Here is an 18943-nt window from a genome sequence, read left to right as displayed (position 1 = left end):
GACACAATCTGTCAATTTCCCGACCCGGATCTCAGTCAACGGAGCATCTTCTCTTCTGGACTTGGTTATGACTAACTTCCCTGAAAATGTCTGCTGCTCTTCTTCTGCTCCAATCGGATCATCTGATCATGTCCTTGTTAAAGTGGACATCTCTCTGACCATTCTCAGGGAGCCTGCTCAGCGTCGGCGAGTCTGGCATTTCACTCAGGCCAACTGGCACGGTCTTCAAGCAGCCATCAATCATCTGGACTGGTCTCCCATCTCTACCACCTCTGACATCAACTCATCCTGGGAATTCTTCCAAAGTAAATTGCTCTCTCTCATGCACAGATTTATCCCATCTCGTCTTCAGTTGTCATACCCTTCCTCCCGTCCATGGTACACGGAATCTTGTGGTGAGGCTGTTGCCCAGAAACAACTTGCCTTCGTCTCCTGGAAAGCAAATCCAACGGAAGGAAATCTCATTTCCTTTCACAAAGCCCGAAACAAGTGTGTGTCCACCCTCAGGAGAGCCAGGAAAAAATATCTCTCCGTTCTCAAGACCGAACTCTCTTATCTGTCTCCCTCTTCCAAATCCTGGTGGCATCTGGTCAAATCTGTTTCTGGTGTTTGTTCCCCCTCCATACCCTCCCTTACCTCAAACGGCAACACAGGTGACTCCGCACGTGAAAGGTCTGGTCAGACAGCAGGATTGCAAAGCAGATAGTGAAAGAGAGGTGTGATGTGATGAGGGTGAGTTGCTTGAAGGATGAAGTGGGACAAATCGTTGTCGACCCAGATGGAATTAAAGGAAGATGGAAAAGATATATGGAAATGCTGTTGAATACAGAGAATGAATGGGATGGCAACATAGAGAGTAACCCTGTTTTAGGACCGGCAGAGAAGATAACTGAGAAGGAAGTTGAGGAAGCGATAAAAGCAATGAAGGGTAGAAAAGCGGGAGGGCCGACGGGAGTTGTGGGAGATATGTTGAAGGCAGCAGGAAGTTGGGGTGTGAAGAGAATGACAGAGATCTGTAATCTGGTGGTGAAAGAAGGCCGCATTCCAGTGGATTGGGAACTGAGTACCCTCGTCCCTCTATACAAGGGGAAAGGTGACCCTCTGGAGTGTGGCTCGTACCGAGCGATAAAGTTATTGGAGCATGGAATTAAGGTATTGGAAAGGGTGTTGGAGAGGAGGATAAGGAAGAAAGTGAAGATCGACGAAATGCAGTTTGGATTCATGCCAGGAAGAGGAACGACAGACACGCTTTTCATTGTGAGGCAGTTGCAGGAGAAGTCCATGGAGAAGAGGCAGAAGTTGTTTCTTGGGTTTGTTGATCTGGAGAAAGCATTCGATAGGGTACCACGCAAAGTATTGACATGGGCATTGAGGAAGTTAGGAGTGGAGGAATGGTTGATCAGAGTAGTGTCAGATCAGTTGATCTTTTGCAATGTACAAAAGACCGCGCACAGCTGTAAGGACGAAGGACGGGAACAGTGGTGAGTTTGAGGTGAAGGTAGGAGTGCATCAGGGGTCGGTACTAAGTCCACTACTATTTGTAGCTGTGATGGAGGTGCTGGCTCAGAACGTAAAGGAGGGTTTACCATGGGAGTTGTTGTATGCAGATGATCTGGTGTTGATTGCGGAAAGTATGGATGGACTGAAGGAAAAGATGAACACGTGGAAGGAATGTATGGAGACAAAAGGTCTGAAGGTGAATATCGGAAAGACGAAGGTGATGGCAAGTGGTAAAGCATGTGGTGAGGTGGAAAGAACTGGGAAGTGGCCCTGTGCTGTGTGTCGGAAGGGTGTCGGAGTGAACTCCATTCAATGTACAATGTGCGCTGAGTGGGTTCATCAAAAATGTAATGGTCTGAGAGGGTCATTAACCAGTGTGGCAGCTACAATCAAATGTAAGGTGTGCACAGAGGGAGCTGCAGATGGAGGAAATGTTGAGTTGGATCTTGGAGACGGCGTGAAGCTGGAAGGTGTGAAAACATTTTGCTACCTCGGAGACATGCTGAATGGAGAAGGTGGATCAGACTCGGCAACGGTTGCTCGAGTGAGATGTGCATGGAAGAAGTTTTGGGAACTGAATGGCGTGCTGATGATGAGGGGAGTGTCGTTGAAGCTGAAGGGAAAGGTGTATGCTGCATGTGTGAGAAGTGTTATGATTTATGGGAGCGAGACATGGGTAATGAACGTAGAGCAGCAACGAAGGTTGGAAAGGGTGGAAATGCGAATGGTTCGGTGGATGTGTGGAGTATCGTTGAGAGAGAGGAAGACAAATGATGCATTGCGAAAGATGATGGGAATAGAGCCTGTGATTGATGCTGCAAAGAGGAACAGGTTGAGATGGTTTGGTCATGTGTTGAGGAAGGATGAAAGTGACTGGTTGAGAAGAGTGATGGAAATGAATGTAGAAGGAAGCAGAGGACGGGGAAGACCAAGAAAGACTTGGCTAAAGATGGTGGAAGAAGAAATGCGGGCAAGGGGGTTAACAAGGAGAGATGCAGAAAATAGGGCAAAATGGAGAAGATTGTCATGGGGACCGCAAGGCTAACCCCCGCTCTGGCAGGGAAAATGGCCTTTAAAATGCATGTTGTTGTTGTGTTGTCTCAAGACCGAACTCTCTTATCTGTCTCCCTCTTCCAAATCCTGGTGGCGTCTGGTCAAATTTGTTTCTGGTGTTTGTTCCCCCTCCATCCCCTCCCTTACCTCAAACGGCTACACAGGTGACTCCGCACGTGAAAAAGCTGAATGCCTCAACTCTGTATTTGCCTCTAAATCTTGTGTCCCAAACCCATCCCTCTCTGTACCCACCATACCCAGTCGTACCCAGCTGCTCCTGGACTCCGTGTCCTTTCCTCCTGACAAGGTGGAAAAGTTTCTGTCAACACTCGACTCTGATTCTGCAACTGGACCTGACGGCATCAGCCCACGGGTCCTAAAATCCTGTTCTTCCGCTCTTTCACTCCCTCTCTCTGTTCTCTTCACCCTCTCTTTTGCTCAAGGTCAACTGCCATCTGCTTGGAAATCAGCCAACATCACCGCTTTACACAAAAAAGGTGCAAAAACAGATCCTAGCAACTACAGACCAATCAGCCTTCTCCCAATTATCAGCAAAGTCATGGAATCCATCATTGCTTCGGATATGAAATCTTTCCTCTTCTCCAATGGCTTGATCTCTGATCATCAATTTGGTTTCAGACCAGGCCACTCTACTCTGAACATGCTGCTTCTGCTGTCTCAACAATGGATGGAGGTCCTCAATGCCAAACAGGAAATTAGAGCTGTCTCCCTCGACATATCACGTGCCTTCGACACGGTCTGGCACCCCGCTCTGCTCACGAAACTCTCCTCCTTTGGTGTCCATTGAAATCTTCACGCATGGCTGGCGGACTTCCTCTCTAGTCGTCGTCAACGTTTGGCCCTGAATGGGTTTCTCTCATCTCCTCTTCCTGTTCAGGCTGGAGTTCCCCAAGGCAGTGTTCTGGGCCCTGTGCTTTTTCTGGTCTTCATCAATGATCTCTCTGACTCTCTTGAAAATCCTCTCTATCTCTTTGCTGATGACTCCACTCTCTGCCGCTCCATTCCTCATCCCTCAGATCGGCAGTCTGCAGCCTCCTCACTCTTTGCAGACCTGGACAAAATCACAGACTGGGCAAACAAGTGGAACATGTCTTTCAATCCTGACAAATCTCACACTCTTACGATGTCTCTCCGAAAAGACCGACTGGACAGCCCTCCCATCTACTTTCTGAATAATCCTCTCCAATAAGTTCTGTCACTCAAGCTTTTGGGTCTCACTATCTGCCATGATCTTTCCTGGGAAAACCACATTTCCAAGCTGGCCTCCAAAGCCAGTCGCCGACTGGGCATCCTCCGTCGTGCGAAGTCCTTCCTTGGCACACCTGAGCTCCTCACCACATACAAGGCTTTCATCCGCAGCTCAATGGAGTACTGCTCTCCCCTCTGGGCTGGTGCTCCTGCCTCACACCTAGCTCGTCTTCACGCTGTTGAAACCAAAGCGTTCAGAATCATTGGAATCTCCCGCGATGACGCTATCTCCGAGGGCCTTTCACTTAATCACCGCAGGCAGGTTGGTGGTCTTTCCGTCTTCTACCGACTCCTCTCCGGCCTTGCTCCCCCAGCTCTCTCTGGGCTCTGTCCCCCAAATATTCCTGCAGGTCGCACAAGATCTGCCTGCAACCCTCTTATGGTTAAACTGCCAAAATCAAGACTCTCTGCTCACCTTCACTCCTTCATTCCTCTTTTCTCCCGCCTCTGGAACAAACTCCCTCACTCTCTTCAATCCCACTCCTCCCTCCAGGTCTTTAAAACGGCTGTTCACCACCATCTCTTATCTTCCCCAATCCAAAACCTTGATCTTTTCTACCCCCGCTAATTTCACCCCAAAGCTACTTTTTTTGAGGTGACTTTTGACTTCTTTCCTGGAAATCGTTGGTGTCCTTCCGTTTTATACCTATCCTGCCTCCCCCCAAGCCCTCTCCCTCCAAAAACATCTCCCGATGTCCCTGCTCTCAAATGTTGTGTTTGTGTGCTTCCTCCCCTTCTCTCCCCATCTTGTCGACCGCTCCCCTTTTTATATACTTTGTTTGCTTGTTTGTTTGATTTGTATGTTTGATAAATGTTAGCTCTTTCACGAGCCTCGACTCTGTACACAAAAAAAGAGAAAAAAAGAATATGTATTAATTTTTTTTTAACAAAAAAGACACATCCAAGCAAAAAGTAACTAGATATACTCTGCATTATTATTGTTGTGGTTTTTAGAACCCTCCACTTTGTAAATATCTGTAATATTCCCTTATAAATAATCCCCTGTAAATATTCCCATTTTTGGTGTAAAGTTCAAAGGTCGCACCCTAGTTAGGCCACGAGCAACACGTAGCACACCACAGGCTTCTTCTTTAGTTATTTCATTAGTATGTGTTTCAGGTAAGGATCTGTTCCCAATAGTTGAATCTGCGTTGTATTAATTAAATAAGAGTAGGCCTCCTTGTCAATTCATATTGCGGCGTAGCCTTCCTCCAAATTGTGTTCCTGGGCTTGCCAGTAGCGTTCGCTGCCTGGCTTAGCCGCCGTCGAACACGAGGTCTGGCTTGGAGAAGAAGGGGGCGGGGCAGCAAGAACGAGGTGTGGCCACGTCAACTCACCACCAGGGCGTGGCCAGTAAGCCCCCACCAGCCAACCAGGGCTGAGGTGAGCTCGTTAATAGGCGTGGCTCGATGAAGCGCGGCTTGATTTCTAAGCGGGTTATAAAAGCGCAAGCGCCAAGCCCTCTCAGAGATGCACGAGGGGAGGCAATTGATGAAGAACTGCGCAGGGGACCATTGCGATTGAGAGAACAGCGCAGAGACGGTTGATGATAAGAACACTGCGCAGAGGATCGCTTGGAACGATCGTTTGATACGAACTGCCGTTTGGTTTGAGAGCGTTCGGCATGCTATACGCACGCAGCATCCCTGCCCCTCGCATATGTAGGGTCCGGTCATGCGCCAACGACACGCGAAGCTGCCTGCCATTCTTCACGGCGGACCCGGAGCCTGGAACCATCTGCTTGGACCCTTCTCTTCCTTCCCACCACCACCACCCCATTCGTGTAAGTGTGTTTGTATTGTCCTGGGCATGTGATAATATAAGACTGTTTAAGGCTGCCCTGTGTCACTGCTTCTTCTTCTTCTTCTTCTTGTATATTCCCTTCTTTCATTTCCTCTTCGGGTTTCTTGTGCATAATTAATAAATTATATTTGTTCTTGCTTTACTTTGGTTCCTCTCATCCGATCGCTTGCGTCCTGTCCCCAATTGAATATCGGTGACACGATATAGGAACCGCTATAATCGGGTTTAGGCTGCCGCTATCGGCTCGAGCTTCGGATTGCTAAACCGCTTGGCAACATTCCATCTTGTCCTTGGCTCGGGCAGAAGTAACGCCCTGCTTCCGACCAGAAGGAGCGCGGTATCTTCTAGGACTCGGACGGCCAGCTTAATAGATGAGGGGATTAAACCCCCACGGTAAGGGGAGCGCCGTAAACCGAGATCCGCAACAATATCATATAAAACACAATGTCTGTTTGTGTGTTTGTCTGTCCCCCTTCATAAGGATGGGTTTTAAAAGCCAATCCTTTAACACGAATGTGTGTTCACTACGGTCTATTTTTGAGGATAAAAACAAACTCGAAAAACATTTTCCAGAAAAGAGTACTTATGTCTGTTCTATTGGAATTGTAGACGGTGGCTTGCAAACCGAGCCTCAAGGGCGATGTAGAGAAGCGTTTTTTTAAAATAACAATAAATACAATGCACAGGGAGGTTAAATTTGCTGCATGTGATGTACAACACGCGCAGAGTAAAACGAGTGTTCATTTACGTCCGTATGATGTCAAATAAATAAAGAAGATATAAGCACACCTGACACTAGGCCGAGGCTTCAGACTTTGGCATGCTCATGAGGCTGCACCGTCGAATAAACTGTTCCAACCCATCATGTTTGACAGGCTTTTTACTTGTCTAATAATAAACAAGCAAAAGCAGATCCGGTCTCAGGAGACGTTTCACCCACTTCCCATCGAGCTTCCTCAGGCCAATAGACCCCAATGGTCTGATCTGGTGTTGTATGTATGGGGATGCGAAAGTGTGTGCGTTAGTTCTTGTTTTTGTGCTTCTGGAGCCAGAACATGGCTGGGTTAGTGTCTGAGTAGGACATGGTGGCGTGTGAGTTGCGTGATTGATGGGGGTTCCATTGGATGTTGTGCATGTTGGGTGTGGTGTTGGGGATCGAGCATTGTTCTTTGTTGCTCACCTTGTTCAGCTGTTTGCACCATCCAGTTTTTGCCATTTGTTTCAGAGGAGTGTGTTGTGTGGTTATGTCCACAGTCTCCACAGTTAGACCACCCTCTTGGATGTTGATGTGCCATGGCTCCAGAATCAATCTGTGCTTGACGTGCCATGGCTCCAGAATATAATGGATCATTGATGACCACCATCTTTGCACACAGATGGAGTCGTGTCATATTCTGCCCCAGAGGGACACGTGATGCAGTGGGACGGGAGTCCCATACATCTCAACGACTCCACATATGATGGCTTCATATCCGCTGGGTGAGTCGCTATGAACACTATTTTTTAATCAATTTCCCTCAATGATAATACTACCACAGCTACTTATTGAAGGCCCAAATTATTCACACTTCCTTGTGGGCTTGGCCATGGAAAGTTTTTGACACAAGTGTCTCACAAAATGGCTGGCCAGGCCTGATGTTCAACTGAAGGTGATTTGGGCAGGAAATTGTAATTTGTTTAGCTTGCTGGTGATAACTTATCTTGACTTCACAAAAGAGACTGTGGGATATATAACATCCACCAAAGGATGCAGATGGGATACCCAGTTTAACGTCCAGTGGCTACACGTGAAGCACCAATCTGAGAGTTTCGGGTCGGGAATCAAACCCAGACTTGAAGGTTCAAAGGTGCAAAGTTTTCAATATTTAATCCACCAATCTTAGGCGCATGGAGAAGCTTGGAAGAGGTTCCCACGACAAAATATGCCATGGACGTTAGGAGGCATGAGTCTAGTTTACATGAAATACAAAGACATTAATGGGCATTTTCCTGTCCGTAGGTATAGGCGTAGGATTAGTAGTACCTGCCATAGGTGAGATGGCTTAGGTGTGGATATGGGAAGACATTTTGGGGCAAATGGCCCCATCCTGCATCTAATTTTCCTAGTATATGTGAAATTCAAGAATGTACAACAAATCTATTTGATAATTCATGTAATTCGCTAAATAATGCTCTGACTGTCCTACAAATTTGTAACACAACAGTAATCAAAACTAGAAAGCATCTCACAATGCAAAGCCCGTCCGCATCCACTTTGCACTCAAACTAAATTTAGTGAAAACAACAGCTAAAAAAAATGACAAATTTATTAATTAGTGTTCTCCATATTCTCATAACAATGGTTTGTTGTAAATTTGATGACAAAACTCAAATGCTAAAAGAAACTGGTGGCTGCTGTCTCAACAACGGATGGAGGTCCTCAATGCCAAACAGGAAATCAGAGCTGTCTCCCTTGACATATCACGTGCCTTCGATACGGTCTGGCACCCAGCTCTGCTCACCAAACTCTCCTCCTATGGTATCCATGGAAATCTCCATGCATGGCTTGCGGACTTCCTCTCTGGTCGTAGTCAACATGTGGCCCTGAATGGATTTCTCTCATCTCCCCTTCCTGTTCAGGCTGGAGTTCCCCAAGGCAGTGTTCTGGGCCTTGTGCTTTTTCTGGTCTTTATCAATGATCTCTCCGACTCTCTGGAAAATCCTCTCTATCTCTTTGCTGATGACTCCACTCTCTGCCGCTCCATTCCTCATCCCTCAGATCGGCAGTCTGCAGCCTCCTCACTCTCTGAAGACTTGGACAAAATCACAGACTGGTCAAACAAGTGGAACATGTGTTTCAATCCTGACAAATCTCACACTCTTACTATGTCTCTCCGAAAAGATCGACTGGACAACCCTCCCATCCACTTTATGAATAATCCTCTCCAAGAAGTTCTGTCGCTCAAGCTTTTGGGTCTCACTATCTGCCATGATCTTTCTTGGGAAAACCACATTTCCAAGCTGGCCTCCAAAGCCACTCGCCGACTGGGTATCCTCCGTCGTGCGAAGTCCTTCCTCGGCACACCTGAGCTCCTCGCCACATACAAGGCTTTCATCCGCAGCTCAATGGAATACTGTTCTCCCCTATGGGCCGGTGCTCCTGCCTCACACCTAGCTCGGCTTCACGCTGTTGAAACCAAAGCTTTCAGAATTATTGGAATCTCCCGCGATGAAGCTATCTCTGAGGGCCTTTCACTCACTCACCGCAGGCAGGTAGGTGGTCTTTCTGTCTTCTTCCGACTCCTCTCCGGCCTTGCACCCCCAGCTCTCTCTGTGCTATGTCCCCCAAATATTTCTACAGGTCGCACAAGATCTGCCAGCAACCCTCTGATGGTTAAACTGCCGAAATCTCGGCTGTCTGCTCACCTTCACTCTTTCATTCCTCTTTTCTCCCGCCTCTGGAACAAACTCCCTCACTCCCTTCAATCCCACTCCTCCCTCCAGGTCTTTAAAACAGCTGTTCACCACCATCTCTTATCTTCCCCCATCCAAAACCTTGATCTTTTCTACCCCGCTAATTCACCCCAGATCCACCTTGTTTGAAATTCCAACTTCTTTCCTGGAAGTCCTGGCAGTGTCCATATGTTTTATACCTCTCCCACCCCCCCCTTCCCATGCCCCCCCTTCCCATGCCCCCCTTCCCATGCCCTCCCCCCCCCCAAAGCCCTCTCCCTCTCACAGATCTCTCGATGTCTCCATGTCTCTCGGTCCCTGCTCTCAAATGTTGTGTTTGTGTCCTTCCCCCTCTCTCCCCATCTTGTCTACCGCTCCCGATGTTATGTTTTCTATGTTAGATTTGTTAGAGTTCTATGTTGGATGCTCCGCAATTTCCCTATTGATTCTTGTCTTTTTGCAATTGTTGTTTTCATGTTTTGTTATGCATTATGTTTTGCACTCTGTCAAAGCGCCTTTGGGCTTCATGAAAAGCGCTATACAAAATAAATGAATTATTATTATTATTATTATTATGTGTCGGTTTGTCTTTCTGTGTGATTAATGTTCGCTCTTTCACGAGCCTCGATCTTGTATACAAAAAAAAGAAAAAAAAAAGTGCCCTGGACACACACACACACACACACACACACACACACACACACACACACACACACACACACACACACACACACACACATACACACATACACACACACACGTATGCACACACTCACATACAGTATATATACATACACAAACACACACATGTATGCACACACTCACATACAGTATATATACACACACACACAAAGGTGGATACTTTGGAACCTGTGAGGGCTCCGTTCCGCCTTCTGAAACCCACATATGGTGCTAACAAGCAAGGACACACACACACACATGGTGAAAACCTTGTCTCCCGCTGAGCAGGCGGAGGGGCTAACAATGGCCAGCAACGCAATAGCTCTTTCTCCCACCTTCAGGCAGATGTATGGGGGCCTGGGCCAGCTGACCGACGGGGTGTGGGGTCGTCCAGATTTCCCATATACGCGCGAGGCGAATGCACCACCTGGCTATGACTACGTTGGTTGGAGAAATAGCAGCCTGGAAGCTGGTGTACTGCGCATGGAGTTTGAGTTTGACTCCATTCGGAACTTCTCTGCTATCAAGGTACAGCAGGGCCCTGGCGACATGATTTTTGTTGGGAGAGAGAGAATTTTTTTTTTCTGTATTTGCTTTAACTAGTACACCCGCTATCTACGGGGGGGGGGGGAGGGGGGCAGAAAGGGTCATTCCTCTTTGGGGCACATAGATTACAGTCGATCTATGGTCTGGTCTCAAGAACATTGGGTGTGTTCATTTACCAAGTTTCTTGTGGAGAAATCGCCAAGTGGTTTGAGCATTCGAGCAAGCACTCCATTCAAAACCGTTAAGGAACGGCTGGCTTGGCAAGCGCTAGCTAGCTGCTTGGTAAATGAGCACATCCCGGGTTTCCTCCCTTTCAGTTTCGTGTTAAACAGAAGGAGCGAGTTTCAAAAGTTCACTTCGAAAAACGCCATGTTAGTGCCAGGAAGGGTCATGTTATTAACCCAAACCTTATGGGGTACCTAGAGTGCAGTAGATCTTCGCTCGGTTCTGTAAGTAAACCTTACCTCACGCATGTTGGGATTCCTCCAAATTTCTTCATTTTGTGTTATAAAGAGCATTAGCGACTGTTTAAAAAGCTAATCATACGTGTTTGTGGTTCATAATATTAATTACTGTGTGGCGGACACGAAAGCTCACTGGCGTGAGGGCATCATTCCACGCACCAAGTGGGCGGCGGCCACGCCCAAGGGGTAGGCGTGGCCACGGGATATACACCGGGCGCGCAGCCCGGAGCGCTCCAGTGCTACAGTGAGCTCTTTTAATAAAGACACTTAAACTTACCGCGTTGTCCGCTTCCTTCTTGTTGTACAAGTAAGCGCGCGTAGCACCGCGCTTCATTTGAACCTGGCCGTAAAGCACAAAAGGCTTGTCCAGGCTGAGACGTTCAGCTCGCTCGCGTGCGCGCTGCCCGCCTCGTTGAGCAGCTCCCGGAGCGGCTCATCGAGCGGCTCGCCAAGCGGCTTGCTGAGCGGTTCGGTTCCGGCCAGGTTCATCTGTACGCTTCCGGCAGCGAACGAATTCACCCGCCTCCTCGCGGGTTTCCCGGCCCTCACGCGGCCCACCTTCTCGGCGGGGGCCGTCAAGCACGGGGTGGAACACCACAACCCCACCGCCAGGCCACCGGTCTACGCCTGGGCACGCCGCCTCGAGCCGACGAAGCTCGCCATAGCTAAAGCGGAGTTCGCTACGCTGGAGCGGCTCGACATCGTGCGGCGCTCCGAGAGTGCTTGGGCGTCGCGGCTTCACATCGTGCCAAAGCCCGGCGGGGGATGGCGACCGTGCGGGGACTACCGGCGCCTCAATGACGCCACCATCCCCGACCGCTACCCTGTCCCCCACATCCAGGACTTCTCCGCCCGTTTGGTGGGCATGTCCTTCTTTTCGAAGGTGGACCTCATACGCGGCTACCATCAGGTCCCCGTCAGGCCGGAGGACATCCCGAAGACGGCGGTCATCACGCCGTTCGGGCTTTTCGAATTTCTTCGGATGCCCTTCGGTTTGAAGAATGCAGCTCAGGCGTTCCAGCGACTAATGGACAGCGTCTTGCGTGACTTGGATTTTGTCTACGTCTACCTGGATGACATCCTCGTCACCAGTGCGTCCCGCAAAGAGCACCTTCACCATCTCCGCACGCTCTTCTAACGTCTGGGCCAGCATGGCCTCATGGTGAACCCCGCCAAGTGCCGGTTCGGCATCGCCGACATCGACTTTTTGGGGCACCGCATCATCAGGCACGGGGCCGTCCCCCTACTGGCCAAGGTGGAGGCGGTGAAGGGGTTTCCGCGCCCCCGCACGATCAAGGGGCTCCAGGAGTTCCTGGGCATGGTGAACTTTTACCATCGGTTCCTGCCCCGCATCGCCCAGCTCCTGCGCCCCTTGCACGAGGCCCTCCGGGGGAAGCCGGGCAAAGGTGACGTTACCTGGACCGAGCAGATGGACGCGGCGTTCGTCGGCGCGAAGCTCGCCTTGGCCAACGCCACCATGCTCGCGCACCCGGCGCCCGATGCACCGATCGCCCTCACCACCGACGCCTCGGACTATGCGGTGGGCGCGGTGCACGAGCAATGGGTGCGTGGTGCTTGGCAACCACTGGCGTTCTTCAGCCGGCAGCTTCGCCCGCCCGAACGCCGCTATAGTACCTTCGACCACGAGTTGCTCGGGCTTCACCTGGCGGTCAGGCACTTCCGCCATCTGCTCGAGGGCCGTGCGTTCACGGCCTTCGTCGACCACAAGCCACTGGTGTTCGCGATGGGCAAGGTCGCCGAGCCGTGGTCGGCCCGGCAGCAGCGTCACCTCTCGGCCGTGTCCGAATATACAATGGACATCCGGCACGTCACGGGGAAGGACAACCCGGTGGCGGATTGCCTTTCCCGGTCCGTCGTCCACGCAGTCCATCTTGGCATCGACTATGCCCGGATGGCGGCGGACCAGGCCGCCGACCCCGGCGTCCAGGCCTTGCGGACCGCCGTCACGGGCCTCCGCGTCACCGAGGTGCTGTTCAACGGCGCGGCCCTCTTGTGCGACGTCTCCCTCGGGCGGCCTCGCCCCATCGTGCCCGCGGGCTGGTTTTTGACGCCATCCACGGCCTGTCCCACCCGCGCACGAAGGCCTCCCAGAGGTTGGTCGCTGACAAGTTTGTCTGGCATGGCCTCCGGAAGGCCGTCCGTGGCTGAACCAGGACGTGCCTCGCGTGCCAGCGCGCGAAGGTGCACCGGCACACCCAGGCCCCATTGGCCCCGTGCACGGTGCCGGAACGAAGGTTCGACCACGTACACGTGGACCTGGTGGGACCTCTGCCCCCCTCGCGGGGTTTCACCCATGTCCTGACAATGGTGGACCGCACCACCCGGTGGCCGGAGGCCGTGCCTTTGGCGGCGACGATGGCGGCGGACGTCGCACAGGCGTTCATCGCCACCTGGGTCACCCGGTTCGGCGCCCCCTCAGACATCTCGTCCGACCGCGGCCCCCATTTCACCTCGGAGCTCTGGGGGGCGGTCGCGCGGGGGCTCGGGGTCCAGCTGCACCGAACCACGGCCTACCACCCCCAGGCCAACAGCCTGTGCGAGCGGTTCAACCGCTCGTTGAAGGCCGTGCTCCGAGCCACCCTCCGTGACGGCGGCTGGGTCGACAGGCTCCCCTGGGTCCTGCTGGGCCTCCGGACGGCGCCCAAGGACGACCTGCGCGCATCCGCGGCGGAGTTGGTCTTCGGACAACCGCTGTGGGTGCCGGGCGAGTTCCTCCCCGACCCCACGGCACCATGGTCCGTGGCGCAGGAGCGCTCCGCGCTGCAGGAGACAGCCCAGAGGTTCGCCCCGGTGCCGACGGCGCACCACGGGCACCCGCCTACGCACGTCGCCCCGGAGCTTCACACCGCGGAGTACGTCTTCGTCCGGCACGACGCCCACCGGACACCACTGCGGCCCCCGTACGACGGGCCTTTCCGCGTGCTGGAGACCGGGGCGAAGCACTACACCTTGGACATTGGCGGTACTCCCAACCGCGTCTCGGTGGATCGCCTCAAGCCGGCCCACCTTGACGTGGACCACCCACCGCCGGTGGCTCGGCCCCCGCGTCGGGGCCGCCCCCCTGCGGGCGGACCCCCGGCACCGCCCAGTACCGCCGGCACGCCGCCCCCCGGTCCTGCACCCATCCCGGGTGCAGCCGGAGGCATCCCAGCTGGCATCCCTGCACCCCGGACGCCGCCGGTCGCCAGAGGGCGCTTCGGCCGGGTCATCCGTTTGCCCTGCAAACTGGCCCTCCAGGTGCGCGGGAATTCTGGGGGGGGCGCGTGTGGCGGACACGAAAGCTCACTGGCGTGAGGCATCATTCCACGCACCAAGTGGGCGGCGGCCACGCCCGAGGGGTAGGCGTGGCTGCGGGATATACACAGGGCGCGCAGCCCGGAGCGCTCCAGTGCTACAGTGAGCTCTTTTAATAAAGACACTTAAACTTACCGCTTTGTCCGCTTCCTTCTTGTTGTACAAGTAAGCGCGCGTAGCACCGCACTTCAACTGTTCATTAATGTTCATTACTTCTGGTAGAGGCCGTTGCTCCCACAAAAACGCCATTATAAGCTATTTATATACGTTGACTCGCCGGAAAAATCCCTTGGGGAGGTGGGATATTATTGGTATTAATATTGTTTTGTAATAACATTAATATTACGCTATTATCGTTAGTTTTGTTATTCGAAGCGGCTTTGGAAAAACGCCACGATAAAGCTAACTTAATATCGCTATACACCTCAACACGCAACCCTTTGACGGCAATGGCGGGGAAAACTCGCTCGGGGGAGAAAACTCCCTTGGGGAGCAAATGAATGTGCTACAACCTTCATTATGTAACCCTTGGTCATCGTGTCAAGTTTGGTTGAGATTGGATAAGTAACGACTGAATGTATTGGCATCAAAAATTAATCAGACAGAAATGGCGTATTTTAGTATGATTTCTTTGTGGTTTTGGTTAATTTCCGGTCTTAATCGTTTTCATTTGTTCTTGATCTTATTAATTAATTGCAAGGAAGTACACAAATTAAGTGCTCTTTGGCTCATTGCCTGTGTGCCAAGTTTTCAATACCATTAAAAAAAAAAATTCGTCTCTAACCTCGCTTGCTAAAGTGATGGGGAATTGGGTAAGGAACACACAGACAGCATGCCAAGTAGGAACATATGAACAAGTCAAGGGAAACGAGGTGGAGAAGTCGAAAAAGGATGTGAGTAGAGAAGAAAAATAGTGTAAATGTGGAAAAGAGTGCAGTTGGACTTGAGGAGATAATGGGAATAAAAAAGATCAGTAATAGGAAGAGGGGATATCACATGATGGCTACGGATCATCAATTTAAAGGAGTGGAGGGAAGAACATGACTGGATAGAATCAGGGGGCCGATTCCACAGTCAGAAGAAGAAGAGGTCTAGTGAGTGAACAGTTAGCTTAGATTTGAGGATGGAAACGAGGTGTAGGTTGCTGGCTGAGCGAGAAAGCCCTATTGGAGTTTGTGAGTGATGAACGGGTGAGAGGGGGCAGGTGGGGCAACACCAGGTAGGACTTGATAGAAAACTAGAGAGCTCATAGAACACCTGACCCCACACAGATCTTGAGAAAAAGGACATGGGAAGGGTCTTTCAAACTCTTGCTTTGCGTTTTTCACTGAGCAAACAGCGCTAGTTGCCACCATATTTGTCTGAATGATGAATCTCACAGTTAATCAGCTTTAGCTATTCGTCCCTGTTGTTTGTGTCCTTTATGACGTCGATAAAAAGAGCAAGTTTCCTGTTTGGAATGATTTTCAATTTTTTTTGGACTGCCAGACAGGCAGACAGGGTAAGAAATATTTATCTCACTCCCCTGTGCGCATGCGTGTTCATGACGAATTCAAGGCCTTGCTAAACTACAGGTTCGTTTTCCAATTCATGTTCCGATTGGTGTTCAAAATCCAACATTCAATTGAAATTAAGTTCTGCCTCATTCATAAACTGACCTTTGTAGACAGACAGACAAAAGTGAACCAATTGCTTAACCGCACTTTCCGCTTCACTTGTGCGGGCCAATAAAGTCTACAGTCACTACATCCAATGTAATTTTTTTTTTTTTAATTTGTATACAAGACCAAGGCTCGTGTAAGAGCTAACATTAATGACAAAAAAACAAACGGACACATAAGACGAAATAAAGGGAGCAGAAAACAAGATGGGGAGAGAGGGGGAAGCACACACGTACAACATTTGAGAGCAGGGACATCGGGAGATCTATGGGAGGTAGAGGGCTTGGGGGAGGAGGCGTGGGAGGGGGGGGGGGGGTTGGGGGGTGGGAGAGGTAAAAAAAAAACACAAGACACTGCTAGGACTTCCAGGAAAGAAGTCGGAATTTCAGAAAAGTGGATCTGGGGTGAATTAACAGGGGTAGAAAAGATCAAGGTTTTTGATGGGGGAAGATAAGAGATGGTGGTGAACAGCTGTTTTAAAGACCTGGAGGGACGAGTGGGATTGCATGTTCATTTCCTCTGAACACATGAACAAAGCCATCAAGGTGGTAAAATATAACGGTGAGACGCTTACTCGGACTTTGTTATAATATCAGCAATTTCACTTTAGTTGTCTCCAGATTACTCGCAGTCATATTGTAAAATGTTTCTTCCACAAATGTATCGAGAACGTAACGAGCAGTTGCATTATTCCCACTGGTCGTTAATTAATCAATTTCCTTCAATATCCTCAATGCACTTCGACTGTATGCGGTAGATATTCATCTTGAGCGCTCCGCCATTTTTAGTTACAATTTGGTAAAATTTAATAATGTACACAAAAAGTCTACATGAATACATTAACTAATTATCTCTTGGGTTTTTTTTGTTCTTTATCCAACCTGGCAGCTCCATTGTGCCACCATACCATCCATCGGTGCCCACCCTGTCCACTCAGCCATCTGTGATGTTCGGCCTACCCCCGGTGCACCTTGGGAAGGCAGACCACTGCTTGCTGAGAAAGTAGAGGGTGAAAGGCAGTGGAAAGGTGAAGAACATGGACATATAAAAGGACAACCGGTACAAAAAGGACCACTAAAGGGAGGAGAACTTCGTGAAAATATGGGGGGGTCAAACGAAAAAGAGATCGACAGCAGCAAGAAACTCAATTGGAGAGAGATGCAGGAAACGAACGATGCACACTTTACTTCTCTCTTTCTCGGATATCGTAGCGGAATTGCCGTCCGATGCTTCTTTCAGCTCACAGGAACCTGGCTTCTTCTCAGTGAAATTTCCTTCATCTCAGGTAGGCCATATTGACCCATTTGCTTTTTCATTTTCATTCTCACTCAAGTGGTTGTTCATCTTTTGAAAATTCCAACTTTTTCTTCCTTAGACTTCACTCAGGAATATGAAACTGACCGTCTACATCCTTCTTTCCTGGCTGAAACAACTGTTACGGCTCCAACTCTTTCGAGTGGATCGTTCCCTGGTTCGGGCGTTACTCATAGTAAGATACAGTATCAACATTAGAGGCCATATGACATATACAGTACATACTTAGATATACACAAAGTACAGGGATTCTTTCATTTTGGTTTTCAAAATGATTTTTCATCAAACTACGACTCTGACTACAACTGCCACGATTATGCATACCCACTTCTGGGTTTGACCAGGGACCAGTTTTGGCCTAACTCTTGGATGAAACCAATTCCAGCCTGGTGTTGGCTTAGTGGTTAGGGTGCCAGCTTGGGATCCTAGGATCCTGGGTTCGAATCCCGGTCAATCGCTGAATTAACACCAGGGGGGTTGACTCAGCCTGTCATCCTTCCGAGGTCGGCCTATTGAGTACCAGTTCACTGGTAATTCCCTGTGTGTCACGAGGCGACTAACAGGGTTGGTGGCAGGAAGAGCATCCGGCCATAAAACACTGCTTCAAAAATAGAACCACGGTGCCCAACAAAAAGGCCAACCCCTGTTCTGCGGGGGGAAATGGCCTCTAAAGGCGGTTCTTAGATGAAACCAATTGATGAATCACATATTATTTTGAATGATTGAAACAGTGAGATTGTTCCACTCTTTAGTTGTTGCATTTAATTGGTATTTTCACTGTCACTTGCAGTACCAAAAGGGACAAGCATCACGGAAAGTGGGCCGTCACCAGAACGTCCGGGAAACACAGCGTTGCTCATCGGTTGCCTCCTCGTCATCATTCTGCTTCTTGTGGTCATTATTATCCTCATCCTGTGGCGTCAGAACTGGAAAAAGCTTCTCGAGAAGGTGCCACAATATTTCAGAACTAATGGTGCTTGACGCCCACTTTTTTAGAGGGAACACACCAAATGCAACAAATTAATGGTCAGCAAAATGTCCTACGAAACAAGATACTGGCAATAGTCCAAGACACGTGATGAAAAAGCATAATGTGGTCCATGGCAAAGTGGTGAACCCAATGTGCAATAGGGTGTCGATATATGTGTGTTCATTATCTGCGGTTTCAGAGTTATGCTGTTAACCCTTTGAGTACGGGATTTTTTTTTGATTAAAAATACCCCCGGTACGGGATTAATTTGGCATTTTCGTTCGGGAATGCAACCACGTACTGATGATCTATTTATAGGTATAGTCGATGACTTGTAGTAACGTCATCCATACACAAAACCTTTTCACGGGTTGCGGCACTGAACATCATCCGTACTCAAAGGGTTAACATATTTCCACTAAAATTCAATATATGCAGGAAAAAAATATGTGCTGCCATTTTCAGGAACACAACCCCGCATATATCAAGATGTGACTATATGTGTATTTTTTTTTTTTTTTTTTTTATAAACAGGAAAACATCTCCAATGCACTTCTGCTTATACTTGCATACACATACATACGCATACATATACTGACGCTCACATCCGGGGTCTGCCTGGCAGGCAAGTAAGACATCGGCCATTATAAAGTTTGCAGTGTTAAGTGTGGAAAATTTCTGAGGAGATTTTGTTTGGCTCAATAGCACAGTGGGCTGTCACCGCGAAAGTGATGGAGGCCCTTGGTTTGAGTCCCGTGTTGAGTCAGAGTTTTTCACACTTCGCCCCACGCAGGAATTTAATTCCTGTTTATAAAAATTGTCGATGAGTTAATCTCCAATGCACTTCTACAATTACTTGCACACACATACATATGCATACATATACTTACACTCACATCCAGGGTCTGCCTAACAGGCACCTAAGACATCGGCCA

General features: G+C 49.6%; 2 protein-coding genes across 6 annotated transcripts in view; one reads left to right on the top strand and one right to left on the bottom strand.

The window, feature by feature from the left end:
- The window catches only part of LOC144888650 (uncharacterized), a 648249-nt gene that overhangs the window by 267503 nt on the left and 361803 nt on the right, over nt 1-18943 (bottom strand). The gene's annotated exons all lie outside the window — the stretch shown is intronic.
- LOC137438808 (discoidin domain-containing receptor 2) overlaps nt 1-18943 on the top strand; it is a 129404-nt gene that overhangs the window by 77732 nt on the left and 32729 nt on the right. For 4 of the 5 annotated variants that reach the window (XM_078767287.1, XM_078767288.1, XM_078767289.1 and 1 more), the window contains 5 exons: nt 7002-7104; nt 10080-10266; nt 16613-17009; nt 17100-17213; nt 17829-17986. In XM_078767287.1, the coding sequence (XP_078623413.1) occupies nt 7002-7104; nt 10080-10266; nt 16613-17009; nt 17100-17213; nt 17829-17986 (959 nt within the window). Of the gene's footprint in view, nt 1-5096; nt 5606-7001; nt 7105-10079; nt 10267-16612; nt 17010-17099; nt 17214-17828; nt 17987-18943 lie in introns of those variants that run through there. The other variant, XM_068134182.2, reaches the window with a different exon arrangement.

The sequence above is a fragment of the Myxine glutinosa genome, chromosome 13 (genome assembly GCF_964187855.1).
Source record: "Myxine glutinosa chromosome 13, kmMyxGlut1.1, whole genome shotgun sequence".
NCBI classification, from domain to species: Eukaryota; Metazoa; Chordata; class Myxini; order Myxiniformes; family Myxinidae; genus Myxine; species Myxine glutinosa.
The sequence above is the reverse complement of the archived record's forward strand: the minus strand, read 5'-3'. Positions and strand labels throughout refer to the sequence as shown.